This window comes from Trichechus manatus, unplaced genomic scaffold (assembly GCF_000243295.1).
Source record: "Trichechus manatus latirostris isolate Lorelei unplaced genomic scaffold, TriManLat1.0 scaffold00062, whole genome shotgun sequence".
In the NCBI taxonomy this organism is placed as follows: Eukaryota; Metazoa; Chordata; class Mammalia; order Sirenia; family Trichechidae; genus Trichechus; species Trichechus manatus.
This window is the reverse complement of record NW_004443998.1, coordinates 152,231-175,839: the sequence shown is the minus strand read 5'-3', so window position 1 is coordinate 175,839 and position 23,609 is coordinate 152,231. Positions and strand designations below refer to the sequence as shown.

The following is a 23,609-nucleotide window of genomic DNA, read 5'->3' as shown; positions in this document are numbered from 1 at the left end:
TAATAAGTTCCAGCTTCCACCATGTTATACGATGTTTCACAGCTTCACTGTTGTTCTTTATCATTGAGTAATATTCCATTGTGTGGATATACCATAATTTATCCATTAGTCCGTTGATGGGCACCTGGATTGCTTCCATCTTTTTGCTATTGTAAACAGTGCTGCAATGAACATGGGTGTGCATATATCTATTCATGTGACAGCTCCTGTTTCTCTAGGATATATTCCAAGGAGCGGGATAGCTGGATTGTATGGTACTTCTATTTCTAGCTTTTTAAGGAAGCACCAAATCGATTTCCAAAGTGGTTGTACCATTTTACATTCCCACCAACAGTGTGTAAGTGTTCCAGTCTCTCTACAACCTCTCCAGCATTTGTTTTTTTTTGATTAATACTAGCCTTGCTGGGGTGAGATTATATTTCATTGTAGTTTTGATCTGCATTTCTCTAATGGCTAATGATCATGAGCATTTCTTCGTGTGTCTGTTAGTCGCCTGAATATCTTCTTTGGCGAAGTGCCTATTCATATCCTTTGCCCATTTTTTAACTGGGTTATTTGTCTTTTTGCTGTTGAGGTTTTGCGGTAGCTTGTAGATTTTGTAGAGTAGACGCTGATCGGATTTGTCATAGCCAAAATTTTTTTCCCCGTCTGTAGATAGTCTTTTGACTCTTTTGGTAAAGTCTTTTGATGAACATAAGTGTTTGATTTTTAGAAGCTCCCATTTATCTAGTCTCTCTTCTGGTGCTTGTGCATTGTTACTTACGGTTCGTATTGTGTTTACGCCATGTATTAGGGCTCCTAACGTTGTCCCTATCTTTTCTTCCATGATCTTCATCGTTTTTGATTTTATATTTAAGTCTTTGATCCATTTGGAGTTAGTTTTTGTGCATGGTGTGAGGTATGGGTCTTGTTTCAGTTTTTTGCAGATGGATATCCATTTATGCCAGCACCATTTGTTAAAGAGACTGTCTTTTCCCCAATTAACGGACTTTGGGCCTTTGTCAAATATCAGCTGCTCATGGGTAGGTGAATTTATGTCTGGATTCTCAATTCTGTTCCATTGATCTATGTATCTGTTGTTGTACCAGTACCAGGCTGTTTCCAAGTCACTGTATTTTCAATTCCCTTGTATGCGTGTGAAAACTGGACAATGAATAAGGAAGACTGAAGAAGAACTGATGCTTTTGAATTATGGTGTTGGCAAAGAATACTGAATGTATCATGGACTGTCAGAAGAAAGAGGAACCCTGTCGTGGAAGAAGTACAGCCAGAATGCTCCTTAGAAGTGAGGACAGTAAGACTTCTTCTCACTTACTCTGGACATGTTATCAGGAGGGACCAATCCCTGGAGAAGGACATCATGCTTGGTAAGGTAGAGGGTCAATGAAAAGGAGGAATACTCTCAACAAGATGGAGTGACACAGTGGTTGCAACAATGGGCTCAGGCATAATAACTGTGAGTATGGTGCAGGACGGGGCAGTGTTCCGTTCTGTTATGCGTGGGGTCTCTGTGAGTCGGAACTGACTCGACAGCACCCAACAACAACATCAATTTATAGGAAACACAGAGGAACAGAAAATACATAGAGATGTTTTCTCTTTTATTACAGATCAGTATTCAGAAAAACCCCTCATGCTGTGATTGCAACATTACAGAACTGCCTGTTTCCCAAATGTTAATAAGAGTATGAGAGATGATACAGCACATGGTTAACAGCAGCATACTTACTTAGCTGTTTGATCTTGGCCAATTTACTTATCTATACCATAATTTCTTCATCTGCAAAATGGGGATAAAATAGTAGTATCTAACCTCATAGGGTTATAGTATTAAACGCAATTTCAATGTAAAGTGCTTGGAACACTAAATAAACATTTATTATTAGTAGTAATAATATTGTTTTCTAATAAATCCCAAAACAATGGCAATTTTGATAAAAGAACTATACAGAAGAAGGGCCAGGGGTTTCCAAAAATAAATGTTGCCTGTATATAAAACACTGCTGGGATCAAATTTTAATACTTTAGTATTCGTGCTACTCTATAGGTCCTAATTAATTAAACAGAAACATATACATTCCCCTAATTTATTAGATTTAAATGCCTACCCCTTACTCAGATACATACGACATGACTTACCTTATCCAAAAGGTGTATTATCATTGGTACAAGGTTGGCATCAATTACTGCCTGGACCTGTTGCTGATTTCCTGCGGTGATGTTAGAGAGGAACCACACTGCTTCCTGTAGAACAAGACCCCTTCAATATTCCTCATTAAAAAATAAAATCCACATTTGAGCTAAGAGAAAATACATTCACTCTACTGTCCAATTAGTTTTGTTATAGAATCAGTTCCATAATAAAAATTTTAGGAATCTCAACTCCTCTACCTCTACCTTTGCTTTAAACAAACTTATGATAAACTACAGAATTCTAAAGAATTTTTGAAAGCAATGTTCTCAAACAGTGCCTATGACACAAAAGAATGTTGGCTGAGCAAATACTAAGGAATTGATGAAAAAACTGATAAATTCAAGTCTTGAAAACTGTTGTAAATGAGAAACATTCCTTCCCTCCATAATGCGCTTTACTCTATTCTGATCAAAAGTCCTAGCCAAAGCAGATATATTATCTCAATTATCCATGAGGATGGGAAGATATGAAAAATGAAGTAGTGGGTTGTTTCAGTATACTTACTGTTAATATTCCTGCTACACCATTTTCCTCAAGAGCTAAAGTGAAACCAAATGGTTGATTGCTTTATCGGTCTACTTTAGTGATGTTTTTATGCTGCCCCTCACACCACAATGGTGCCACTCACCAAGACAGTGGTCTGGCCTCAAGTGTTTTGTAACCGTCATAGATAATAAATGCACACTGGAACCACAGTTTCAGTGGAAATGTTCACCCAACATTTAATGTGGGATATTATAATTTACCAAACTCAATAAATTTGTTAAATTTAGTGATTTACTAAAGGGAAATCACATTCTGTATTATTTTAAAACTAGTTTTACTCCAAAAAATATTATTATTAGCTAATGTACACTAGGCTCTTTTGGATCAGATCACAGGACCATGTTTAATGAACCTGTTAGAGATTTTAGGGTGCTAGGCTGGTCAGGTGAGCTGTTCTTGGGTTATAATCATCGGCGATGTTATAATCAGCACCCATGTGTTTCTACAACAGCCTCAGATGCACTCCAATATCAGCATCACCAGTCAGTGCCCCCTTTCCATAGCCCCCACATGCACGCACACACACACACTCATGCACACTATTACATAAAACATTAGACTAATAATCAAATTATTTATTGAAAATATTCAACCATACAACATTCAACACCCAATTATCTCTGTTTCATCATTTCCAAGAGAGCCAAAACAGCACTTTACAACTAGCTTATTTATAAAAAAATCAGACACTAATTAATCCATATTATAAACAGTGACATATTTCATGGTCTATTTAAGTTTACATGACAGCTTATATTACCTATCAATATTACAGATCGCTCTCAGATCCTAGTTTTACAAATGAAAACTGCTGATATCTATTAAGTAGTATTAAATACTTACTTTATTAATTTTCTCTTTGGGATGCGTCAGAAGTGCTGGGAAGTGTGAAAGAGCATCACAATTCAAAACTACTTGTGTTTGCTCATCAGTTCCAGTAACAATGTTGCCTACAGCTCGAAGTGCAGCAGTCTGAAACGTAAAAAGACTTCATGGGATGTTGTTTCATTAGGGAGAGCTTACGAAGGCTAAATTCATTCATTCATTCAGCCATCTCATCCTTTCTGAGCACTTATTCTGTGTCAGGCACTGATCTGAAAACTAAGGTGAATGGGACAGATCCAAGTTCCAGCTCTTAGAGAACTTTATTATAAAATAAAGTCAATTAATAAATACAACAAACGCACGAGAAGGGTACTTTTAGACAGCAATCAGTGAGCACCATAGAGAAAATAAGAACGGGGGTGGAAGGAGCAGGGTGCTGATTGATGGAATAATCTCATATTTTTCTAAAACAATTTGAATACTGACTTTTTTCTTCTAAATAAAGTTAACACTGCACATCAAAATTTTTCAAACTCTGGACGGTGGTGACGGTTGCACAACATTGGGAACGTAAAGAATGCCAGTGAATCGTACATACAAAAATGGTTGAAATGACTAATGTTTTGTTATGTTTATTCCACTACACACACACAAAAATTCAAACATGTACTTTGTAAATAGAACTGCACTCCCCCGTCTTTTTTTTTTTGGTAGTGACAGAAACACGACCCATTTGGCTGTTCATTCACAGAAACTCTTCTGTTAGCATCCTAACTTACTACTGGCTACCAGCTGGGCCAGTGGGTAAAAAAAAAATCTTCTGGGTGCTGAAAAAGATAGTACTTTAGATTCACACTGATATATATATATGTATACATATATATATATATACATACTTGTGTTTGTGTGTGTGTGTGTATACATGGTTTTTTTCTTGGTTTTAAAAGACACTGCCTCTCTGAAGGAAAGCAAGAAGATACTTAACATGAGATTTCACTAGCAAATCAATCTGATTTATTAATAATTTTTCTATAGCTCTATTAGGTCATTTCCTGTCAAGTTAGAGCTTTTATTCTCCCTTTAATTTTTCCTTCTACAAAACAAATGACAGCTTTAAAAAAAAAAAACTTGAGACATAATTCACATAACACAGAATTCATCCTTTTAAAATGTACAACTCATGGTTTCTAGTACATTCAAACTTGTGCAGCCATTCTAAGTAACTAATTCCAAAACACTGTCATCACTGCAAAAATAAAGTCTGTAGCTATTAGCAGTCACTCCCCATCCATTACCCCCAGGCCCCCGGCAACCACTAATCTGCCTCCTGTCTCTATGGATTTGCCTAAGCATTTCATATAAATGGAACTGTACAATGTCTGGTTTCTTTCACTTAGCATAGTGTTTTAAAGGCTTATCCATGTTGCAGCATGTATTAGCGCTTCATGCTTTTTATGGCTAAATAACATTCCATTGTATGGATATACCACATATTGTTTATTCTTTCAGTAACCAATGGACATTTGGGTTGTTTCCACTCTTTGGCTATTATGAATAATGTTGCTATGAACATTCATGTGGAAGTTTTTATGTGAACAGGTGTTTTCAGTTCTCTTGGATATGTACCTAGAACTGCTGGATCACAGGAAAACTCTTATGTTTGAGGGACTGCCAAACTGTATTCTAAAGCAGCTGCACCATTGTACATTCCCACCAGTAACATATGAAGATTCCAATGTCTCTGCATCCTTGCCAGCACTTATGTCCTTTTTGTAAAATTCTAGCCATCCTAGTGGGTGTCAAGTGGTATCTCACTGTGGTTTTGATTTGCATCTCTCTAATAAGTAATGAGGAGCCCTTGTGGTGCAGTGGTTAAGTGCTTGGCTGCTAACCAAAAGATCAGTGGTTCGAACCCACCAGCTGCTCCCGGGGAGAAAGATGTGGCAGCTCTACTTGGTCCTTTAGGGTGGCTATGAGTCGGAATCACTCAATAGCAATGGGTTAATGACTAATGATGTTAAGAACCTTTTCATGTGCTTACTGGCTATTTGTGTGTCTTCTTCGGAGAACTCTATTCAAAATCTTTGCCCATTTTTAAATTGGGTTATTTGTCATTTTATTGTTCAGCTGAAAAAGTTTTTATATATTCTGGGTACAAGCCCCTTTTCAGATATGTGCTTTGCAAATATTTTCTTGCATTATGTGGGCTGTCTTTTCATTTTCTTGTTGGCGCCCGACGAGCACAAAAGTTTGTCATTTTGATGAAGTCCAATTTATCCATTTTCTCTTGTATTATTTGTGCTTGCGGTGTCACATCCAAGAAACCACTGTCTAGTTGAAGGTCATATTTACACCTGTTTTCTTCTATGAGTTTTACATAGTTTTAGCTCTTACATTTACATTATTTTTGAGTTAATGTTTATATGTGGTATGATGTAGAGTCCAACTTCATTCCTCAGCATGTGGTATTCAGTTGTCCCTGTGCCATTGGTTCAAGAGACTATTCTTTACCCTATCGAACTGTCTTGACACCCTTGTTGAAAATCAATCATAAATGTATGAGTTTATTTCTAGACTCTTGATTATATTCCATTTATCAATAGGTCTAACTTTATGTCCGTACCACACAGTCTTGTTTACTGTAGCTATGAAGTAAATTTTGAAATCAGGTAGTGAAGAGGCCTCCAACTTTGTTCTTCTTTTTCAAGACTGTTTTGGCTATTCTGAGACCTCTACATTTCCATATGAATTTTAGGATTAGCTTGTAAATTTCCACAAAAACAGCACCTGGGATTTTGATAGGAATTGCATTGCCTCTGCAGATCGATTTGGGCAGTGTTATGGATTGAAATGTGGCCCCCTAAAATATGTTGTAAATTCTAACCTCTATGTCCCTGGTTATAATCTCATTTGGGAATGGGTTGTCTTTGTTATGGTAATGAGGCAGGATCAGTATAGGGTGTATCTTGAGTCAATCTCCTTTGAGATAAACACAAGCTAGCAAGCAGACATGGGGAAAAGACATGCCAAGCCACATGAAGACTGCCAAGGAACAGAAGCTCAGAAAAAAGCCTTCCTCCAGAGCCAACAGAGAGAGAAAGCCTTCTCCTAGAGTCGGTACTCTCAATTTGGACTTCTAGCCTCCTAAATGGAGCCCTGGTGGTACAGTGGTTAAGAGCTTGGCTACTAACCAAAAGTTACCAGTTAAAATCCACCAACCACTTCCTGTCCTATAGGGTTGCTATGAGTCGGAATCGACTCAACCACAACAGGTTTTTTTTTTGTTTTTAGCCTCCGAAACTGTTAGAAAATAAATTTTTGTTTGTTAACATCATCCACTTGTATTTCTGTTATAGTAGCACTAGGTAACTAAGACAGGGAGTATTGCCATCTTAACAATGCTAAGTCTTTCAATCCATAAACGCAGGATGTCTTTCCATTCATTTAGGTCTTCTCTAACTTCTTTCAACATTTTTTTGTTGTGAGCATTAACAAATAAATTTACAGTGGGGGAAAAAAAGGAGGAAGAAGGAAGGGAAACTTAAGAGACATATCAACCAAATGCAATGCATGGACCTTGTTTGGATTTTGATTTGATCAAACTAACTGTGAAAAAATCTGAAGCTGTGATACTGACTGAACATTTAAATTAAACGTTTTTAAGGTGCAGTACTGGTACTGTGGTTGTGTTAAAAAAAAATAGGCTTAACTTTTAGAGAGGCAAGTGAATAAAACGATATCTGGGATTTGTATCAAAATATTTTTTGGGGGAGTGAGTGAGGGCGTACAGAAAACATATGTTGAGAGTTCATTACACTATTCTTTCTACTTTCCTAAATTCCGGTGTGAAAGTTGAAAAGTTAAAAAAAATCTTGTACTCATCAGGTGAAATACAGAACATTAACTTTCCTTGAGAGTTGGCTAAAGAATCATTCCAAGCCCTATTTTCTCAATGAAGTCCAGTATTAAAATTGAAGACACATTCTGAAAAAAAAAAAACCAAAATACAAACCAAAAACCTAAACCAAGACTTAAACATCACACTTAAAAAATGCAAACTAATGACAAACATCGAGTAAGAATATTTCAATTAAGTAAAACATACCCCTAGACAGCATACACAATATGTTCTATTAATCAATTCTTTTTGAACTTAGTGAAGTTTTCCCTCTTTAAAGTACATTAAATTTCAAGGCAGCAGGTCTCAATTCTGACTATACATCAGCATCATCTGAAGAGATTATAAAAGCTAAGGAATCTAAGAAACCTCCTAGGTTTAATGAAACAGAATTACCTGGGGGCTGAGCAAAGGAATAAAAAAATATATTTTTTAAAAAAACTCCACAGTTGATTCTGATGCCTGGCCAAGGTTGAGAATCAGTGACTTAGGTGAACAGTGTTCCTTATGCAATTACTGTACTTTATGGATTCTAAGCCATTACCAGATTAAAATATTACCTCAGAAGGATAGGGAGATCTTGCTGTAACCCCCTTTACCATGGTAGTTTACCACTTATAATATTTGCATGAACTTCTCATCCTATCTTTTTGGCTCTTTCTAGATGCAGGTTCTTTGGGATAAATGTTACTTGGAAGGATTAAAAAAAAAAAAAAAAGAAAAAATTTAAATACTTGAAAGGACACAATTTAGGAAGCCCCCTAGCAGCAAATTTCAGTCCAGGGTGAAAAACCTTCATCACAGTGCCAGTGAAGCTAAGAGTTAACTGACCCTGCCAGGTGCAGTGGGGAAGGAGAGTGAAGAAGAACAGAAAATAAGAAGAGTAGGAAAAATAAAAGCATCAATACTTGTTTCAGACACCACCCAAGTTGCTATACTGAACTGCCTTAGTCTACATTAGAAATCAGTTATCTACAATGGAGTCTGCCTTTTTTGGGGGGGTGGGGTGGGGGGTATACCTATAGTAATGTTACCTAATTTTCCCCTTCTTTACAATGGAGATATAGTAAATCGCTCTCTTCATCACAGATATGTTATTATGCTTTTCATAGCAGATATGTTGTTAGGCTAAGAATATACTTTAAACTATCGAGAAAAAAAAAAAACTATTGAAACTGTCCATTTTTGAATTTCATGCTTAAAGCAATTAGTGGTAATAAAAGTTATGTTTTTATCGAGAAGAAACTTACCTGAACTTTAACTTCCTGGTGGCTGAGCAGAGGAACCAAATGAGGAACGATCCCAGAGTCTATTACCATCTGTATCTGTTCATTGCCAGCATCAGTAAGGTAAGAGAGGGCCCAGACGGTGTCTACCAATATCTAATGAATAAAATGAAAATCCAAAAAGCCTTTGAATAATTTTTCATTTCAATAACTCCTAACCATGCAGACTAATTTAAGATTGTTCTACTACCTTCTTTCTTCCACTCTTCTCTCACCTCAATTCACTGAACTATTCATCTTTTCTACTGTATCAAACATCATCACCACGTACGTCTTTATCACATATATGCATCTTTTAGTCACATTCAGAATATTTATGTTATGATCCTGATCCAGATTAGTACGCAATCTTAATTCACACTAAGACATACACACTACACAGTACCTAAGAGATGGGTGAGAAGTTTTTATCTTTCTCAAAAGTTCATGCTGAGAGATGATAGGTCCAAGGATACTGTGGTAAATGTATATAGTTAGAAATACTATACATACTCAACATGCACAGTGGTGCTTAACATCTGGGTTAGATAAATGGATATATTCAAGGTGTTCTCTAGTATCATCAATATCATACAGGTATGTCTAAAGCCAATACACCAGTATCAGGATTACACTAGTTTAATCTTCTCCAACTGGTTTGGCTTTGCCTTATTAAAACTGGAAGTAACTTCCCAAGTAGTGGAGAAGTCTCCTACATCTGCCAATCAAGACATTAAAAGCAACCATAGGTCAACCTTTAAGATCTATGATAAAGAAAGATTTTGTGTTAAAAATACACACCTTACACCAGCTGCCAGAACTTACCAAAAATGAAAACAAAAAAAAACACAAAAGAAACAAAGAAACCTCTGTAATTAACTTATACCAAATAGGTTACAATTTTTAATTGTATTGTATTTCATTTATATTTGAAAGTACGGCACAACACTGTGTTGTGATCGTTCTTTGCATATTTAAGTCCTAAATAGAAGTTATGATCAAACAGAAGTATAACACACTATTAGACTGCTGCATAAACAACATAATCACTGACAAAGACACTGGGATAATAATCGTGCCTAGAACGTCAATTCCTAAAGCCTTTCTGGAACACGGACTCTGCCTCAAAGGACAGGCCAGAAAACTTTAAAACCTTTTAAATTCAAAACAAGGGCTCTCCTTGATACCTAAAAAGCTCCCGCAAGGAGAAAACAGCATTTTGCCACTATTCCTTCAGGAATTCATGAAAGGTCTAAGGATATTTTTAGTGTAAAAAGAAGATACCAACGATATCAAAAACAAGAAAGAATTCATACACATAAAGGGTTATCAACCATATGTGAAACAACTAAGCTCTGTTTGCAAATGTAATAAGGACTTTTTTTCCCTCTGTCATATCAACACAAGCCAAAATTTGTTAATATAAGCAAAAAATTTCAAAAAGTGTTACTTGTGCATGACTATACATAAATAGGTATATTTTTTAAAGGCCCAGTGCTAAACATGTCATTAATATGCTCAGATCAAAGTTCACAATTCAAATCAGACTAGATTTCATATACATTGTTTTTTATCAGAAAAAGTTCATATTCCATGGTAAATGTATTAATTTCAACTACTGTGTTTCACTTATGGTTTATGGAAGCAGTCTTTTTTAAACTTCTCTGATGGCTGGATTTAAGAACTTACTGCTAAGTATTTACCTAGGATTTTATTTTTTAGTAAACGTTACTTAGTAAACATGTTACTGAAAACCACAAACGTAAAGTGGCTTGAGAAATTCTTCAAGAGATATCGATTAAAAGCAAGAAAAATGGTGTCATGTAGCTCAACGGAATTAGGGTAATCAGGTGGAAACAACACAATGTATCTGTGAATAAAGTCAACCGAGATATGTAGTTTTTAGATAAGAGTTATAAACTTTGAGATTAATCTTTCTTGAAAAATTTTTAAACCAAATAATTAAAATAATTTAATCAAAGAACTTGGCTATGCCCAAGCCATGCCTATTGCCGTAAAGTTGATTCCCACTCATAGCGACCTTATAGGACAGAGTAGAACTACCCTACAGGGTTTCCAAGGCTGTAATCTTTACGGGAGATGACTGCCACATCTTTCTTCTGCAGAAGAACTGTTGGATTCACAACGCTGACTTTTCAGTTGGCAGTCAGGCACTTACCCACTGTGCCACCAGGGCTTAACCTAACTAAAAGGAGCAAAAAACAAAAGCTGCTTACATGTTTTCTAAGAACCTAGAAAATCCGAAGCTAAAAAAATATCTTTAGAGGAAAGATCATGTTCATTTTGTCACTGCTTGATGTAGTCTAATTCCAACCTTAATTTGTTCCACGTTTTAAAGAGGTCCTGGCAAAAAGGCATCACTCTAGAAATTTTAAAGAAATAAAGCAGCTCATCAAACACTGACCACCATACCGAACTGTTTTCAAAGAACCACACAAGTTCCTGATTGTTGCTATATATTTGATCCAGGTAATTCCCCTACCCCACTACATCCTTAGCTTCTCTAACATGCCGGAGGACAGTCTGGCTTCTGTATGCAGTCAGAGTGGTTTTCCATATCACTTCATGCTCCCTGAGCTGCTTTTTCCTTTGTCAACTGTGTCAGAAAGAATGAGCAGGATATTTATTATGTTTAAAATTCTTTCTGCACTTATTTCTCCTCCTTCTTGTTTGAATAATTACCAGTTATCTCCATGCTAAAAAAAAATCACATACAAATATCTATGAATACAAGTCCATGAATATGGACTTAAGCACAAATATTTCTCTTTTATCTTTCAAAACCAAAAATATCTTTATGTGTACGTGCTCTCACTGGTCAGGTTGTCTGAATGAGCTTCCATTAAAAAGCTTAAGAACAATTACAATCTTAGGGCGAAAGATCATGTATTAGCAATACTAAAAACTTTTATTGTGAGTTTTTATAACACTAACATATAACAAGACACATTACTGCCGTGATCAAAACAACAGTGAGTCTTGATTTCTTCACTAAAATTAAATTTTCTGATATCGCTAAAAAAGGAACCCTGGTGGTGTACAGGTTAAGACACTTGGCTGCTAACCAAAAAGGTTGGTGGTTCAAACCCACCAGCCACTCCATGGGAAAAAGACGTGGCGGTCTGTTTCCTAAGGATTACAGCCTTGAAAACCCTGTGGGGCAGTTCTACTCTGTCCTATAGGGTTGCTATGAGTCAGAATCGACTCAATGGCAACAGATCTGGTTTTTTTTGGAGGGAGGGGATATACTAAATAAATACCAAACTACCAAAATGACCCGAAACGAGAAGAAACAGCTGCAAACATCCATTAATAACTGGAATGTGGAATGTACGAAGTATGAATCTAGGAAAATTAGAAGTTGTCAAAAATGAAATGGAACCCTTGAAGATAGATATCCTAGGCATTAGTACACTGAAATGGACTGCTACTGGCCATTTTGAATCAGACAATCGTATGTATGCTCTACTGCGCTGGAAATGAACACTGAAGAGGAATGGCGTCACGTACATTGTCAAAAAGAACATTTCAAGATCTATCCTGAAGTACAGTGCTGTCAATGATAATATCAATACACTTATTACAAGGAACACTAGTTAATATGACTATTATTCAAATTTATACACCAACCACTAATGGCAAAGATGAAGAAATTCAAGATTTTTAGCAACTTCTGCTCTCTGAAATTCATCAAACGTGCAATCAAGATGCATTGATAATTACTGGTGACTGGAATGAGAAAGTTGGAAACAAAGAAGGATCAGTAGTTGGAAAATACGGCTTTAAGAACAGAAATGATGCTGGAGATCACACGATAGAATTTTGCAAGACCAATGACCTAGTCATTGGAAATGACTTTTTTCAACAACATAAACGGCTACTACCCACGTGGACCTCATCAGATGGAATACATAGGAATCAAATCGACTAAATCTGTGGGAAGAGATGATGGAGAAGCTCAATATCACCATTCAGAACAAGGCCAGAGGTTGACTGTGGAACAGACCATCTGTTGCTCATATGCAAGGTCAAGTTGAAGCTGAAGAAAATTAGAACAAGTCCATGAGAGCCAAAGTATGACCTTCAGTATATCCTGCCTGAATTTAGAGACCATCTCAAGAATAGGTGTGATGCACTGAACACTAATGACCAAACCAGATGAGCTGTGAGATGACATAAAGGCACATCATATATGAAGAAAGAAAAAGATCACTAAAAAGACATGAAAGAAAGAAAAGACTAAAATGGATGTCAGAGGAGACTCTGAAACTTGCTCTTGAATATAGAATAGCTAAAGCAAATGGAAGAAATGATGACATAAAAGAGCTGAACAGAAGATTTCAAGAAGTGGTTCAAAAAGACAAAGTATTATAATGAAATGTGCAAAGACCTGGAGTTAGAAAACCAAGAGGGAAGAACATGCTTGGCATTTCTCAAGCTGAAATAATGAAAGGAAAAATACAAGCCTCAAGTTACAACACTGAAAGATTCTATGGGCAAAAAATGGAACAACGCAGGAAGCATTAAAAGACGGAAGGAATACACAGAGTCACTGTACCAAAAAAGAACTGGTCGACGTTCAGTCATTTCAGAAGGTAGTATACGATCAAGAACAGATGGTATTGAAGGAAGAAATCCAAGCTGCACTGAAAACATCGGTGAAAAACAAATCCCCAGGAACTGACAGAATACTAATTGAGATGGTTCAACAAACAGATGCAACACTGGAAGTGCTCACTCCTCTATACCAAGGAATCTGGAAGACAGCTACTTGGCCAACTAACTGGAAGAGATGATGCATATTTGTGCCCATTCAAAAGAAAGGTGATCCAACAGAATGTGGAAATTATCAAACAATATTATTAATATCATGGAGCCCTAGTGGCACAGTGGTTAACAGCTCGGCTGCTAATCAAAAGGTCAGCAGTTCAAATCAACCAGTTGCTCCTTGGAAACCCTATAGGGTCACTATGGGTCAGAACTGACTCAATGGCAATGGGTAATGGGCTATCATTAATATCACACCCAAGTAGAATTTTGCTGAAGCTAATTAAAAAATGGTTACAGCAGTACATCAACAGGGAACTGCCAGAAATTCAAGCTGGATTCAGAAGAGGGCACAGAATGAGGGATATCGATGCTGATGTCAGATGGATCTTGGCTGAAAGCAGAGAATACCACAAAGATGTTTACCTGTGTTTTACTGACTATGCAAAGGCATTTGACTGTGTGGATCATAACAAATTATGGATAACACTGCAAAGAATGGGAATTCCAGAACACTTAATTGTGCTCATGAGGAGCCTATACAGACCAAGAGGCAGTCGTTCGAACAGAACAAGTGGATACTGCATAGTTTAAAATCAGAAATGGTGTGCATCAGGGTTGTATCCTTTCACCATACTTATTCAATCTGTATGCTGAGCAAATAATTCAAAAAGCTGGACTATATGAAGAAGAATGTGGCATCAGGATTGGAGGAAGATTCATGAACAACCTGTGCTGTGCAGATGACACAACCTTGCTTGCTGAAAGCAAAGAGGACTTGAAGCACTTACTTATGAAGATCAAAGACTACAGCCTTCAGTATGGATTACACCTCAACATAAAGAAAACAAAAAATCCTCACAATGGGACCAACATGGGGTCATGATAAATGGAGAAAATACTGAAGTTGTCAAGGATTTCATTTTACTTGATCCATAATCAATACCCATGGAAGCTGCAGTCAAGAAATCAAATGATGTGTTGCACTGGGCAAATCTGCCGCAAAAAAATCTTTTTAAAGTGTTAAAAAGCAAAGACGTCACTTTGAAGACTAAGGTGCGCCTGATCCAAGCCATGGTATTTTCAATTGCCTCATAAGCGTGTGAAAGCTGGACCATGAATAACGAAGACTGAAGAAGAACTGATGCCTTCAAATTATAGTGCTGGCGAAGCATACTGAATGTATTGTGGAATGCCAGAATGAACAAACCTGTCTTAGAAGAAAGACAGCCAGAGTGCTCCTTAGAAGCAAGGATGGTGAGACTATGTTTCACATACTTTGGACATGTTATCAGGAAGACCAGTCCCTGGAGAAGGACATCATGCTTGGTAAAGTAGAGGGTCAGCAAAAAAGAAGAAGACCCTCAATGAGATGCACTGACACAGTGGCTGCAACAATGGGCTCAAACATAACAATGACTGTGAGAATGGCACAGAACTGGGCAGTATTTCGTTCTGTTGTACACAGGGTTGCTATGATTTGGAACCAATTTGATGGCACCTACCAACATAACAACAACAAATAACGAACAATGTGCTACCGCTCTGGAAATGGAAAAAACTGATAAGAGTACACTGACATGATGTCTAGTAAAACATTTTTCCCCCTATGTCAGAGGGGCAGGCCTACAAATACACACATACCCACGTCAATATATGATGGCAAGCTTTTACTCACATTTACGTCTGTGTGATGAATTAAAACACAAAGGGCTGGAAGAATCTGAGGAGAAAAATATATACACATTTTTAAAAACTCATAGATAAAAAATACCATAGTTGCATCTACTCCACTTTTTTTTTTAAAAACTTGTTTACCTCCTGAATGGTTTCCATTGGGGGTGGTGGGTCTTTGTGGCGGCATAAGTTGACCATAACCCAAGTAACATTTCTTAAGAATGTTATAGGAATAGATGGACTTATGAAGGAAAGTAAAGGTTTCACAACTCCAAGGCTTATGACATAATCTCTACACTGGGGTCCATCACCTGTAGGAAGGAGGATTTATTAATTCAATAAAATATATTGACAATATGCAGTTGAGAAAATATAAAGCACTAGGTACAATATGCTGTTTTCTGTATTTTAACCAGACAATACAACTTAGTTTTATATAAAAATTTTAGGCAATAATAACCAAGTTTACATTCTAGATTTTCAAACCAAGAGAAGCAACATAAGGTGCTAAGGTATTTTTTTGCACATTACTCACATCTTGAGGTTAATAAGCTGGTAACTTATAAAAAGTTTTTATGCAATATAAACTCAGTAAGTTTAAGGTTCCTTTAAAATACTTTATGAGCAGAGAACTGTTGCTTTTATCATCTCTCTCAAACTTTCATGTAATAAAAACGTCAAAACACTACTAAAGAAAAAAAATGTTATCAAAGAGAAAACATTCATAGAATTGATATCAACAATCCAATTTCAGACCACCAAGAGTATCAACTATTCAGCCCTGTTGTTGTTAGTTGCCATTAAGTCGATTCAGACTCATGACGACCCAATGTGTGCAAAGTAGAACTGCTCCATAGGGTTTTCAATGCTGTGATCTTTCAGAAGCAGATCGCCAGGCTTGTCTTCTGAGGCACCTCTGGGTGGGTTCAAACTGCCAACCTTTTGGCTAGTACTAGAGCGCTTAATTGTTTGTGCCACCCAGGGACCCACTCACGCCTACTGAAGCAGAAACTCTAGGGGTCCACGATTCTGTAGTTTGACAAGGCCTCCAGGTGATTCTGATAGCTTGCTAAAGTTTGAGAACCACTACCCTAGAGTACTGCCAAATTTCTTTATCAAGAGTGTCACTGTAATTTCTAAAACCATGGTGAGGAATTACATTCCTTTTCTTTGCATTATAGTATTTGAAGATAAAACGCTCTTTTTGGATCCATGTATTCTAATCAATTCTAGGATGTCACTGGAATTAACAACCAAAAATCAAAATGAAGCTTCACTAGTTTTAAATTTTAAATTCTGTATGAAAACAAAGGAGCACAGAACTCTGTACCAGGCTGATTTGGGGGACCTTGGATGTACAAACAATACAGCAATCCTAGTAACAATATGCCCTCTGCCTAGAACAGAGGAACCCTCCTGTGACGGTTAAGGTTGTGTGTCAGCTTGGCTGGGCCACGATTCTCAGTGGTTTGGCAGTTATGTGATGATGTAATTTGGCAGTTGTGTAATGAGGAAGTCATCCTCCATGATGTGATCTGATATGATCGGCCAATCAGTTAGAAGGGGAGTTTCCTTGTGGGTGTGGCCAGCATCTATTATACATCTATTATATATACGGCATCTGCTTCGTCCATTATCTGATCTCTGGTTCCTGGGACTTGAGCCTGCCATACTGCCCGCTGATCTTGGGATTCATTAGCCTCCGCAGCCTGTGGGCCAGCAGCCTGTTGTCTTACCTGCCGATCTTGGGTTCATGAGCCCCTCTAACTTCATGAGTCAGAAGTTTCCAGCCTGACGCCTGACCCATGGGCTTGGGACCTGCCAGCCTCTACAACGGCATGAGCCATTTTCTTGAGATAAATCTCTGTCTCTCTTTCTGTACACCCATACACACGCTTCACTGAAGCCACACACACACACACGCTTCACTGAAGCCCTGGTAATGAACTGGTTAAAAGCTCAGGCTACTAACAAAAAGGCTGGCAGTTCAAATCCACCAGCCGCTCCTTGGAAACCCTATGGGGTAGTTCTACTCTGTCTACAGAGTTGTTATGACTTGGAATCAACTCGACGGCACACAACAACATATGATACGCTTCACTGTTTTTCCTTCTCTAGAGAACCCAGCCTAAGACAACTCCCTTTTGAAAACTTGCAATCATGGGAGACAAACAATCCCCTGCATCCTACCTTGGCCCTGTAAAGGGCAATAAAGAGAAATTACATGAAAGCAATATCACTTCCATGCAAAAGCAAGTAAACCCTTCTCCTTTACCAAATTAGTTTAAGAATCCCAGAAAAGCACTTGAGCTATGACACAATACAGTTCAGACCCCAGATTTTTTCCATTTGCCAGTAGAAGATAGTTCTTTGAGTTAAGTTAGGCTCTAGATAAAATACAAATCCTTCAAATACTAGAATTGTCTTCAATTATTTATCAGAGAAAATCTGAAAGGTATGGCAATCATGGTGTTTAACATACAACTAGACTGTCAACAGGCTAGAGAGAGTCCTATTGATTCATGGTAATAGGGGATAACATTACTATACTTTAATGTACTAAAATCTGCAAGAGATAAAAATTTCACTTTAGACTCTCTTAGAACTGTCATTATGTAGAAAATTATTGGTTTATCTTTTGCTTCCTCTTTTTTAGTTCTTACTTTCTTTGATGGAGAAAGTTGAAGAATAAAACGGACTTCAGCATAAGACAGGAGGAACAGGAGTCAGGATCTAAATCATATACATACTTCATAATTACTGAAATAATTAGAAGTTGATATAAAGATATAATGGTATCATAAGCAACAAAAATTTTCATTGTACTTAACAGTAAATTTTTATAAAATTAGTAGTATAGAAAACTAGTAAAAATTTATAAAAATTACTACAGAGGAAGGTAAATAGTTTTTTTTTTAGACTACTAATAGTCATTTTAATTATCTAGTATTTGATAACAACAGATGTTGGGCTAGCATTACAAGTTTTATACAAACCTATAATATTTCCCAGTGCCCACACGGCCTGCTCACAAACATTTTGATGAGGTGAATGGAGAAGCCTCAGAAAAAGTGGCACAGCATCTGAAGGAAGGGAAACAAAGGGGTTATAACTTTAGGCTGAAGATACTACTCATTTTATACTCTAAACCAAAAATCAATTTTGTTCGCTGAGACCTAAAAGCAAAAAAAACTATCAAAAATGCTTTAAATATATTCCAATTAATAAAAGTGATTTTTATGAGAATAATATTAGTGGAGGAATTCTGACTAGCAGATTATCTATTCAGGATTAAAATGACAGTTTTTAACATATGGAAAAGATCAAATTGTGCTGGTAAATTTCATTCACAATTAAACCTGGATTTAGTTCCAATTTTAAAATTAATTCCTTATTGTGGGTTAAAGAACCTAGTTTTACCCTAAGTAAGGTGGCCTTTGTCCTTGGCTCCAGAAAAATAACCCTTGTAATAATTGGGGTGCATTGTTCTGAGACTTCCAGGCCACATCAGAGAATTCGTGCTGGCAAATGGGGGCTAGCTAGACCAGAATAGACTCACCTGGGAGGCCGGTATCAACTGGCCTCAGGAGGCATGAATTAGACTACCACGCAGGACTGGGCAATAAGAGCCCTGAACACAAAGGCTCAGAGAGCTTCCTGGTTGGCGAGAACATCTGCTCTTGGGAGGGCAGTGCATCCCTTGGGACATGGAAGCTCCACGTTGGGAACCCTCCTAGACCTTGCACAAGGTGTCTCTTCGGTTGTATCCTTTCTGGCTATAATAAATCTGTAGTTATAATTACGGTACACTCTCCATGAATTCTGTAAGTTATTTTAGTGCATATCGAACCCAAAGGGGCAGTAGGAGCCAGGAGGTCAGAAAGCAAAGGTGTCACGTGGACTTCTGAGCTTGTGGCTGGCATCTTGAAGGGGTAGTGGGAAACCAGCCCCAAATTGGGGGCCAGAAGGTAAGAAGGCTGGGGTGTCATGCGAAACCCCCAAACTTGTGGCTAGTGTCTGTCTACTGGCAGTCTGAAGGACGGTCTCCTTTTAATTTGTGAGCTCTGGCCTAGCTCCAAGTGACTAGGGTCAGATAGAAAGAGTGCCACAGACGCAGCCAGCAACAATGGAGAAGTGGGAATGTGAGTACTGGACCAATCTCCAACATTCTGGGGACTGGATTCATGCTGTTCCTTACTGCACACTTAAGCTCAAGGATTATCTTCAAAATTGAGGGGTGGGGGGAAAGTCTAATTGTTGAAGAAAGTTGTGAACAAAGAAGTCTAAGGTAACATTAAGTGGACCTACTAAACAGGCCAGTGATTCCTGGGCCACATGAAATCTTTTGAATCAGAAAGTGATTCTATTGCTCAACAAAGAGGATGGGAAACATAGAAATAGGTCTGCATACGAACAGAAATAACGCACTGAATAAATAAATGACTTCTACTTTCTTCTCTCCTTCTAATGTTACTCTGAAAAACGCAATTTGTGTATATATACATGAATCATGCTTACTTATAACAAAACGTAATTTAGCTATCATTTTTGGTATATTCAAACAGACTAACAGTGTTAAAACAATTTGTAAGCCTTTTTAATCTATAAAGAGCACATAAAACAGAAAGGAAAAAGAATGAGAGGGATTAAGAAATTTACTTTAACAGTAAACCATACAAAACAAAGCCAAAAAACAAACAAACAAAAACTACCAAAACTCAAAACTAAGCCTGTTTTACTAAGACTTAATTATCTTTCCTAAATAACATTACAATAGAAGTGTCTATATACGATGTAGTTCTTAAGATCCGAACAAACTTAGACAAGTACACAGGTAGTCCTCAACTTACACCAGGGTTCCGTTCCAATGACTCCCTTGTAAGACAGTTCTCATGTACGTCAAATACCTCTCTCTCTTTTTTTCATTATTATTGCCTTTTATTATCAGTATCTTTATAAACCCTATCTTTATCTGTTGGAGACAGTGTTAAAACAATGAAGTCAGAGTCGTAACAGCTATTAGATGAGTACGCAGTCCAACTGTAAGTTGTCAAGAGTTGAACACTGCCCAACTTTCTATCCATTACAACTCCTTACACCGACACCAACAGACTTCACTGTAGACCAGACAGACCATAGCCTGCTTTATCACAGTTCTTTTTCTAAATTTTATTTTGTTGTTGTTGAGGATATACAGAGCAAAACACACACCAACTCAACAGTTTCTACATGTACAATTTAGTGACATTGATAACATTCTTCCAGTTGTGCAACCATTCTTACCCTCCTTTTCTGAGTTGTTCCTCCCTCATTAACAAACTCACTGCCTCATCTTTCGAGTTGCTATTGTCAATTTGATCCCATGTAGACAGTTCTTAAAGGAGCATAATGTTCAAGGCAGACATTATTTACTAGTTAAGCTAAACTGTTTGGTTTAAAGAAGCTTTCAAGGGGTATTTTTGGTTTAAGGTTTAAAGATTATCTCAGGGCAATAGTTCCAGGGGTTCATCTTGCCCTCCATGGCTCCAGAAAGTCTAGAGTCTATGAGAATTTGAAATTCTGTTCTGCATTTTTCCCCTTTTGATCAGGATTCTTCTATTGAATCTTTGATCAAAATGTTCAGTAATTGTAGCCAGGCACCATTCAGTTCTTCTGGTCTCCAGGAAAAGGAGGCAGTTGTTTGTGGAGGCAATTAGCCACACATCCCACATCCTCCTCCTATTCCTGACTCTCCTTCCTCTGTTGCTCCAGGTAAATAGAGACCAATTGTTAAGCCTTGGATGGCTGCTTGCAAGCTTTTACGACCCTAGGCACTATGCCAGCTTTTAAGATCCCAGGTAGAACAGAAGAACTAAACCCATTATTATGCCAATTGACTGAGATAATTCCATGAAACCATGACTGTAAACCTTTACACCAAGGAACTATATCCCATGAGGCATTTGTTTGTACATAAGCAGCCTCAGCAACTACTCTTTTTTGTTGTTGTTGTTGGCACTGTTGTAAAAACTATCACACAGCTTTTGCCAATTCAACTTTTAACAGGTGTACAACTTGACAGTAATTACAATAATCAACCATGCAACCTATACATCAATATTTTGATCAGTAAATAGAACACACGCGAGTGAATATCTGAGAATGGTAACATCAGCAAATTACATGCTGCAACACTGTAGGTAGTACATATTACTACTATAAGATGTACAAAACGAAACACAAAAAACATGGACAGTCTAAGTGTGGTTCATCATAACTTGAATATGTTGTAAATTGGGGGACTACCGGTACATGAAAACGATACACTCAGATTATCAGTTTCAATAGTTATTTTCCACTTACACCTTTTGAAACATAAACGAAAAGCAATCCTATTACAATGAGAATGAAAGAAACTGTCACACTATTCTTTCAAAAGGACTACTTTATAAAAGATTTCTCTAACATGTACAATAGAAATCAATAATTTACAATAATTAAGAAATGTTCTCATAAATTGAATGTATTTTCCATAATAGAAAATGTCACTTAAAGTAACGTACTTAAGTTGGCCTATTTCAACTACCTTATTGGGTAGCTGTAATTTTATAATACCAATACCTATATTCTTTTAGGGGAATCACTGTTTACTTTTTACAGATTTTTAAAAAATCACAATTTTGTCTATTAATAATCAACTTACTGGACTGAACTACTGCTTGAGTTTGTTCAGAGGTTCCAGATGCAATGTTTGTCAAAGCCCATGCAGCTTCAAACTGTAAAGAAGGACTACAAAAAACAAACATTCTTAACAGTAAGGATTCTTTATACTGCCCAAATGTCTACCAATCATTTCTCCCTTCCAGCTTTTTGAAGATATTAAATACTTTGTCTCAAAACATATCCATCCAGCATTTTTATTTATTTTTTATCTCTAATGACTGTTTAAAACAATCTCTTCAGTATAAAAAGCATATAACCTCCTCATGTGCTCTTCTTATTTTCGGTAAAAACTATTTATTAAGGTATCTGTACATTACTCCCCAATTTTCTCAAGTACCTATATGGCCAAACCAGTTCTTGCAAATTTTCAAAGTTTACAAATAAGTCAAATGTCTCATTCTCAGTCTGCTCTTTGGCCTTTACCACAGCTTGTACTGTTTTTCCCTTCCACTTTCCAACTCCATCCTATATCCCTTTTCTTTTTTCTTTAAAGATCAAACTAACTACTAGAAAATCTTGTCTTCTCCAAAGGATACATTGTAAAAGTACTGTTATTTTTTAATAATGTACTTACTTGTCATCTCTTTCAAGACAATGGACTAAGATAGGCAATATTCCAGATTTTATTAAGTCATCAATTGGTGGATTTCGATCACTGGACAAGAGCTTCCTATAAGAGATACAAATATATCCCTTGTGAAACTTAATGACAAACATTATAATTAAATTTGAATTCATATTTGATATAGACATAACCAAACATTTAAATATTTGGCACAAGTATCCTCTCTGAAAGTTACTTTTTGTAATTTCTAATACCTTTTCTCTAATTATTAAAAGATTAATCTATAAATGAAATTTGCAGACAATCAATACTTAGAAAAATATATAGACATGAACCACTTCACCACTTTTTTTTATTACTACTGTAATATTATTCCCTCTATAAAGTCCCGAATATGACATAAAAAGACAACTAAGTGTTCTATACAAGCCCTGGTGGTGCAATGGTTAAGAGCTCAGCCGCTAACCAAAAGGTTGGCAGTTTGAACTCACTTAGCTACTCCACGGGAGAAAGACCTGGCGATCTGTTTCTGTAAAAGATTACAGCCAAAAAAACCCCTATGGGGCAGTTCTACTCTGTCACATGTGGTTGCTATGAGTTGAAATCAACTTGATGGCACCCAATAACAACAAATGTTCTATATGTGTTACCTTTGGACTTAACTTTGAGTTCAGAAGAAAAAAGTGGGCAGACTCCTTCAACATGGCATTTACCTTGCTAAGAAAGGAATTAAGAGGTCACCAAAATATCCAAAATTTTTCATCATAGGTCACAACAGAGTCAAAGGACAAAAACAGACAGGATAAATCTCAGTAATGGGCTGCCGGTTTAAAATTTATAGCTAATTCTAGTGTCTGACTCTTCATCTTACTCCGCCCACTCAATTTAAGGTCATAAAAGCCCAACAACATTCTAATTTCAGAAACTAAAGTGATATGGAATAAGCACAGTAACACACAGAAAAATATTCAAAGATGTGCTGGAGATACTGAGGTGAACAAGTCAAACATATTTCCGCCCTACTAGAGCTTAGAGGTTAAAAACAAAAATCCAAATCTAGTGCCCATTTACACACAGAGCAGACTGCAGGTTCAGCCAGTAAGTCCTCTGTGTGCCCATTTACACACAGAGCAGACTGCAGGTTCAGCC

The 23,609-nt window shown here is 37.0% G+C and overlaps 1 protein-coding gene and 1 non-coding gene across 4 annotated transcripts in view; both read right to left on the bottom strand.

Moving 5' to 3' along the window:
* The window catches only part of KPNA4 (karyopherin subunit alpha 4), an 83,337-nt gene that overhangs the window by 13,559 nt on the left and 46,169 nt on the right, over nucleotides 1-23,609 (bottom strand). For all 3 annotated transcript variants that reach the window (XM_023733851.1, XM_004379146.2, XM_023733852.1), the window contains exons 6-13: nucleotides 22,470-22,565; nucleotides 21,876-21,961; nucleotides 18,190-18,276; nucleotides 15,335-15,504; nucleotides 15,195-15,239; nucleotides 8,714-8,845; nucleotides 3,584-3,712; nucleotides 2,140-2,244 (exon numbers count right to left, since the gene is read on the bottom strand). In XM_023733851.1, coding sequence (XP_023589619.1) covers nucleotides 2,140-2,244; nucleotides 3,584-3,712; nucleotides 8,714-8,845; nucleotides 15,195-15,239; nucleotides 15,335-15,504; nucleotides 18,190-18,276; nucleotides 21,876-21,961; nucleotides 22,470-22,565 — 850 coding nt within the window. The remainder of the gene's footprint in view (nucleotides 1-2,139; nucleotides 2,245-3,583; nucleotides 3,713-8,713; nucleotides 8,846-15,194; nucleotides 15,240-15,334; nucleotides 15,505-18,189; nucleotides 18,277-21,875; nucleotides 21,962-22,469; nucleotides 22,566-23,609) is intronic.
* Nucleotides 3,060-3,377, bottom strand: LOC111821081 (small Cajal body-specific RNA 7). The gene has a single exon (XR_002824563.1). It is a non-coding gene; the product is annotated as a small Cajal body-specific RNA 7 (non-coding RNA).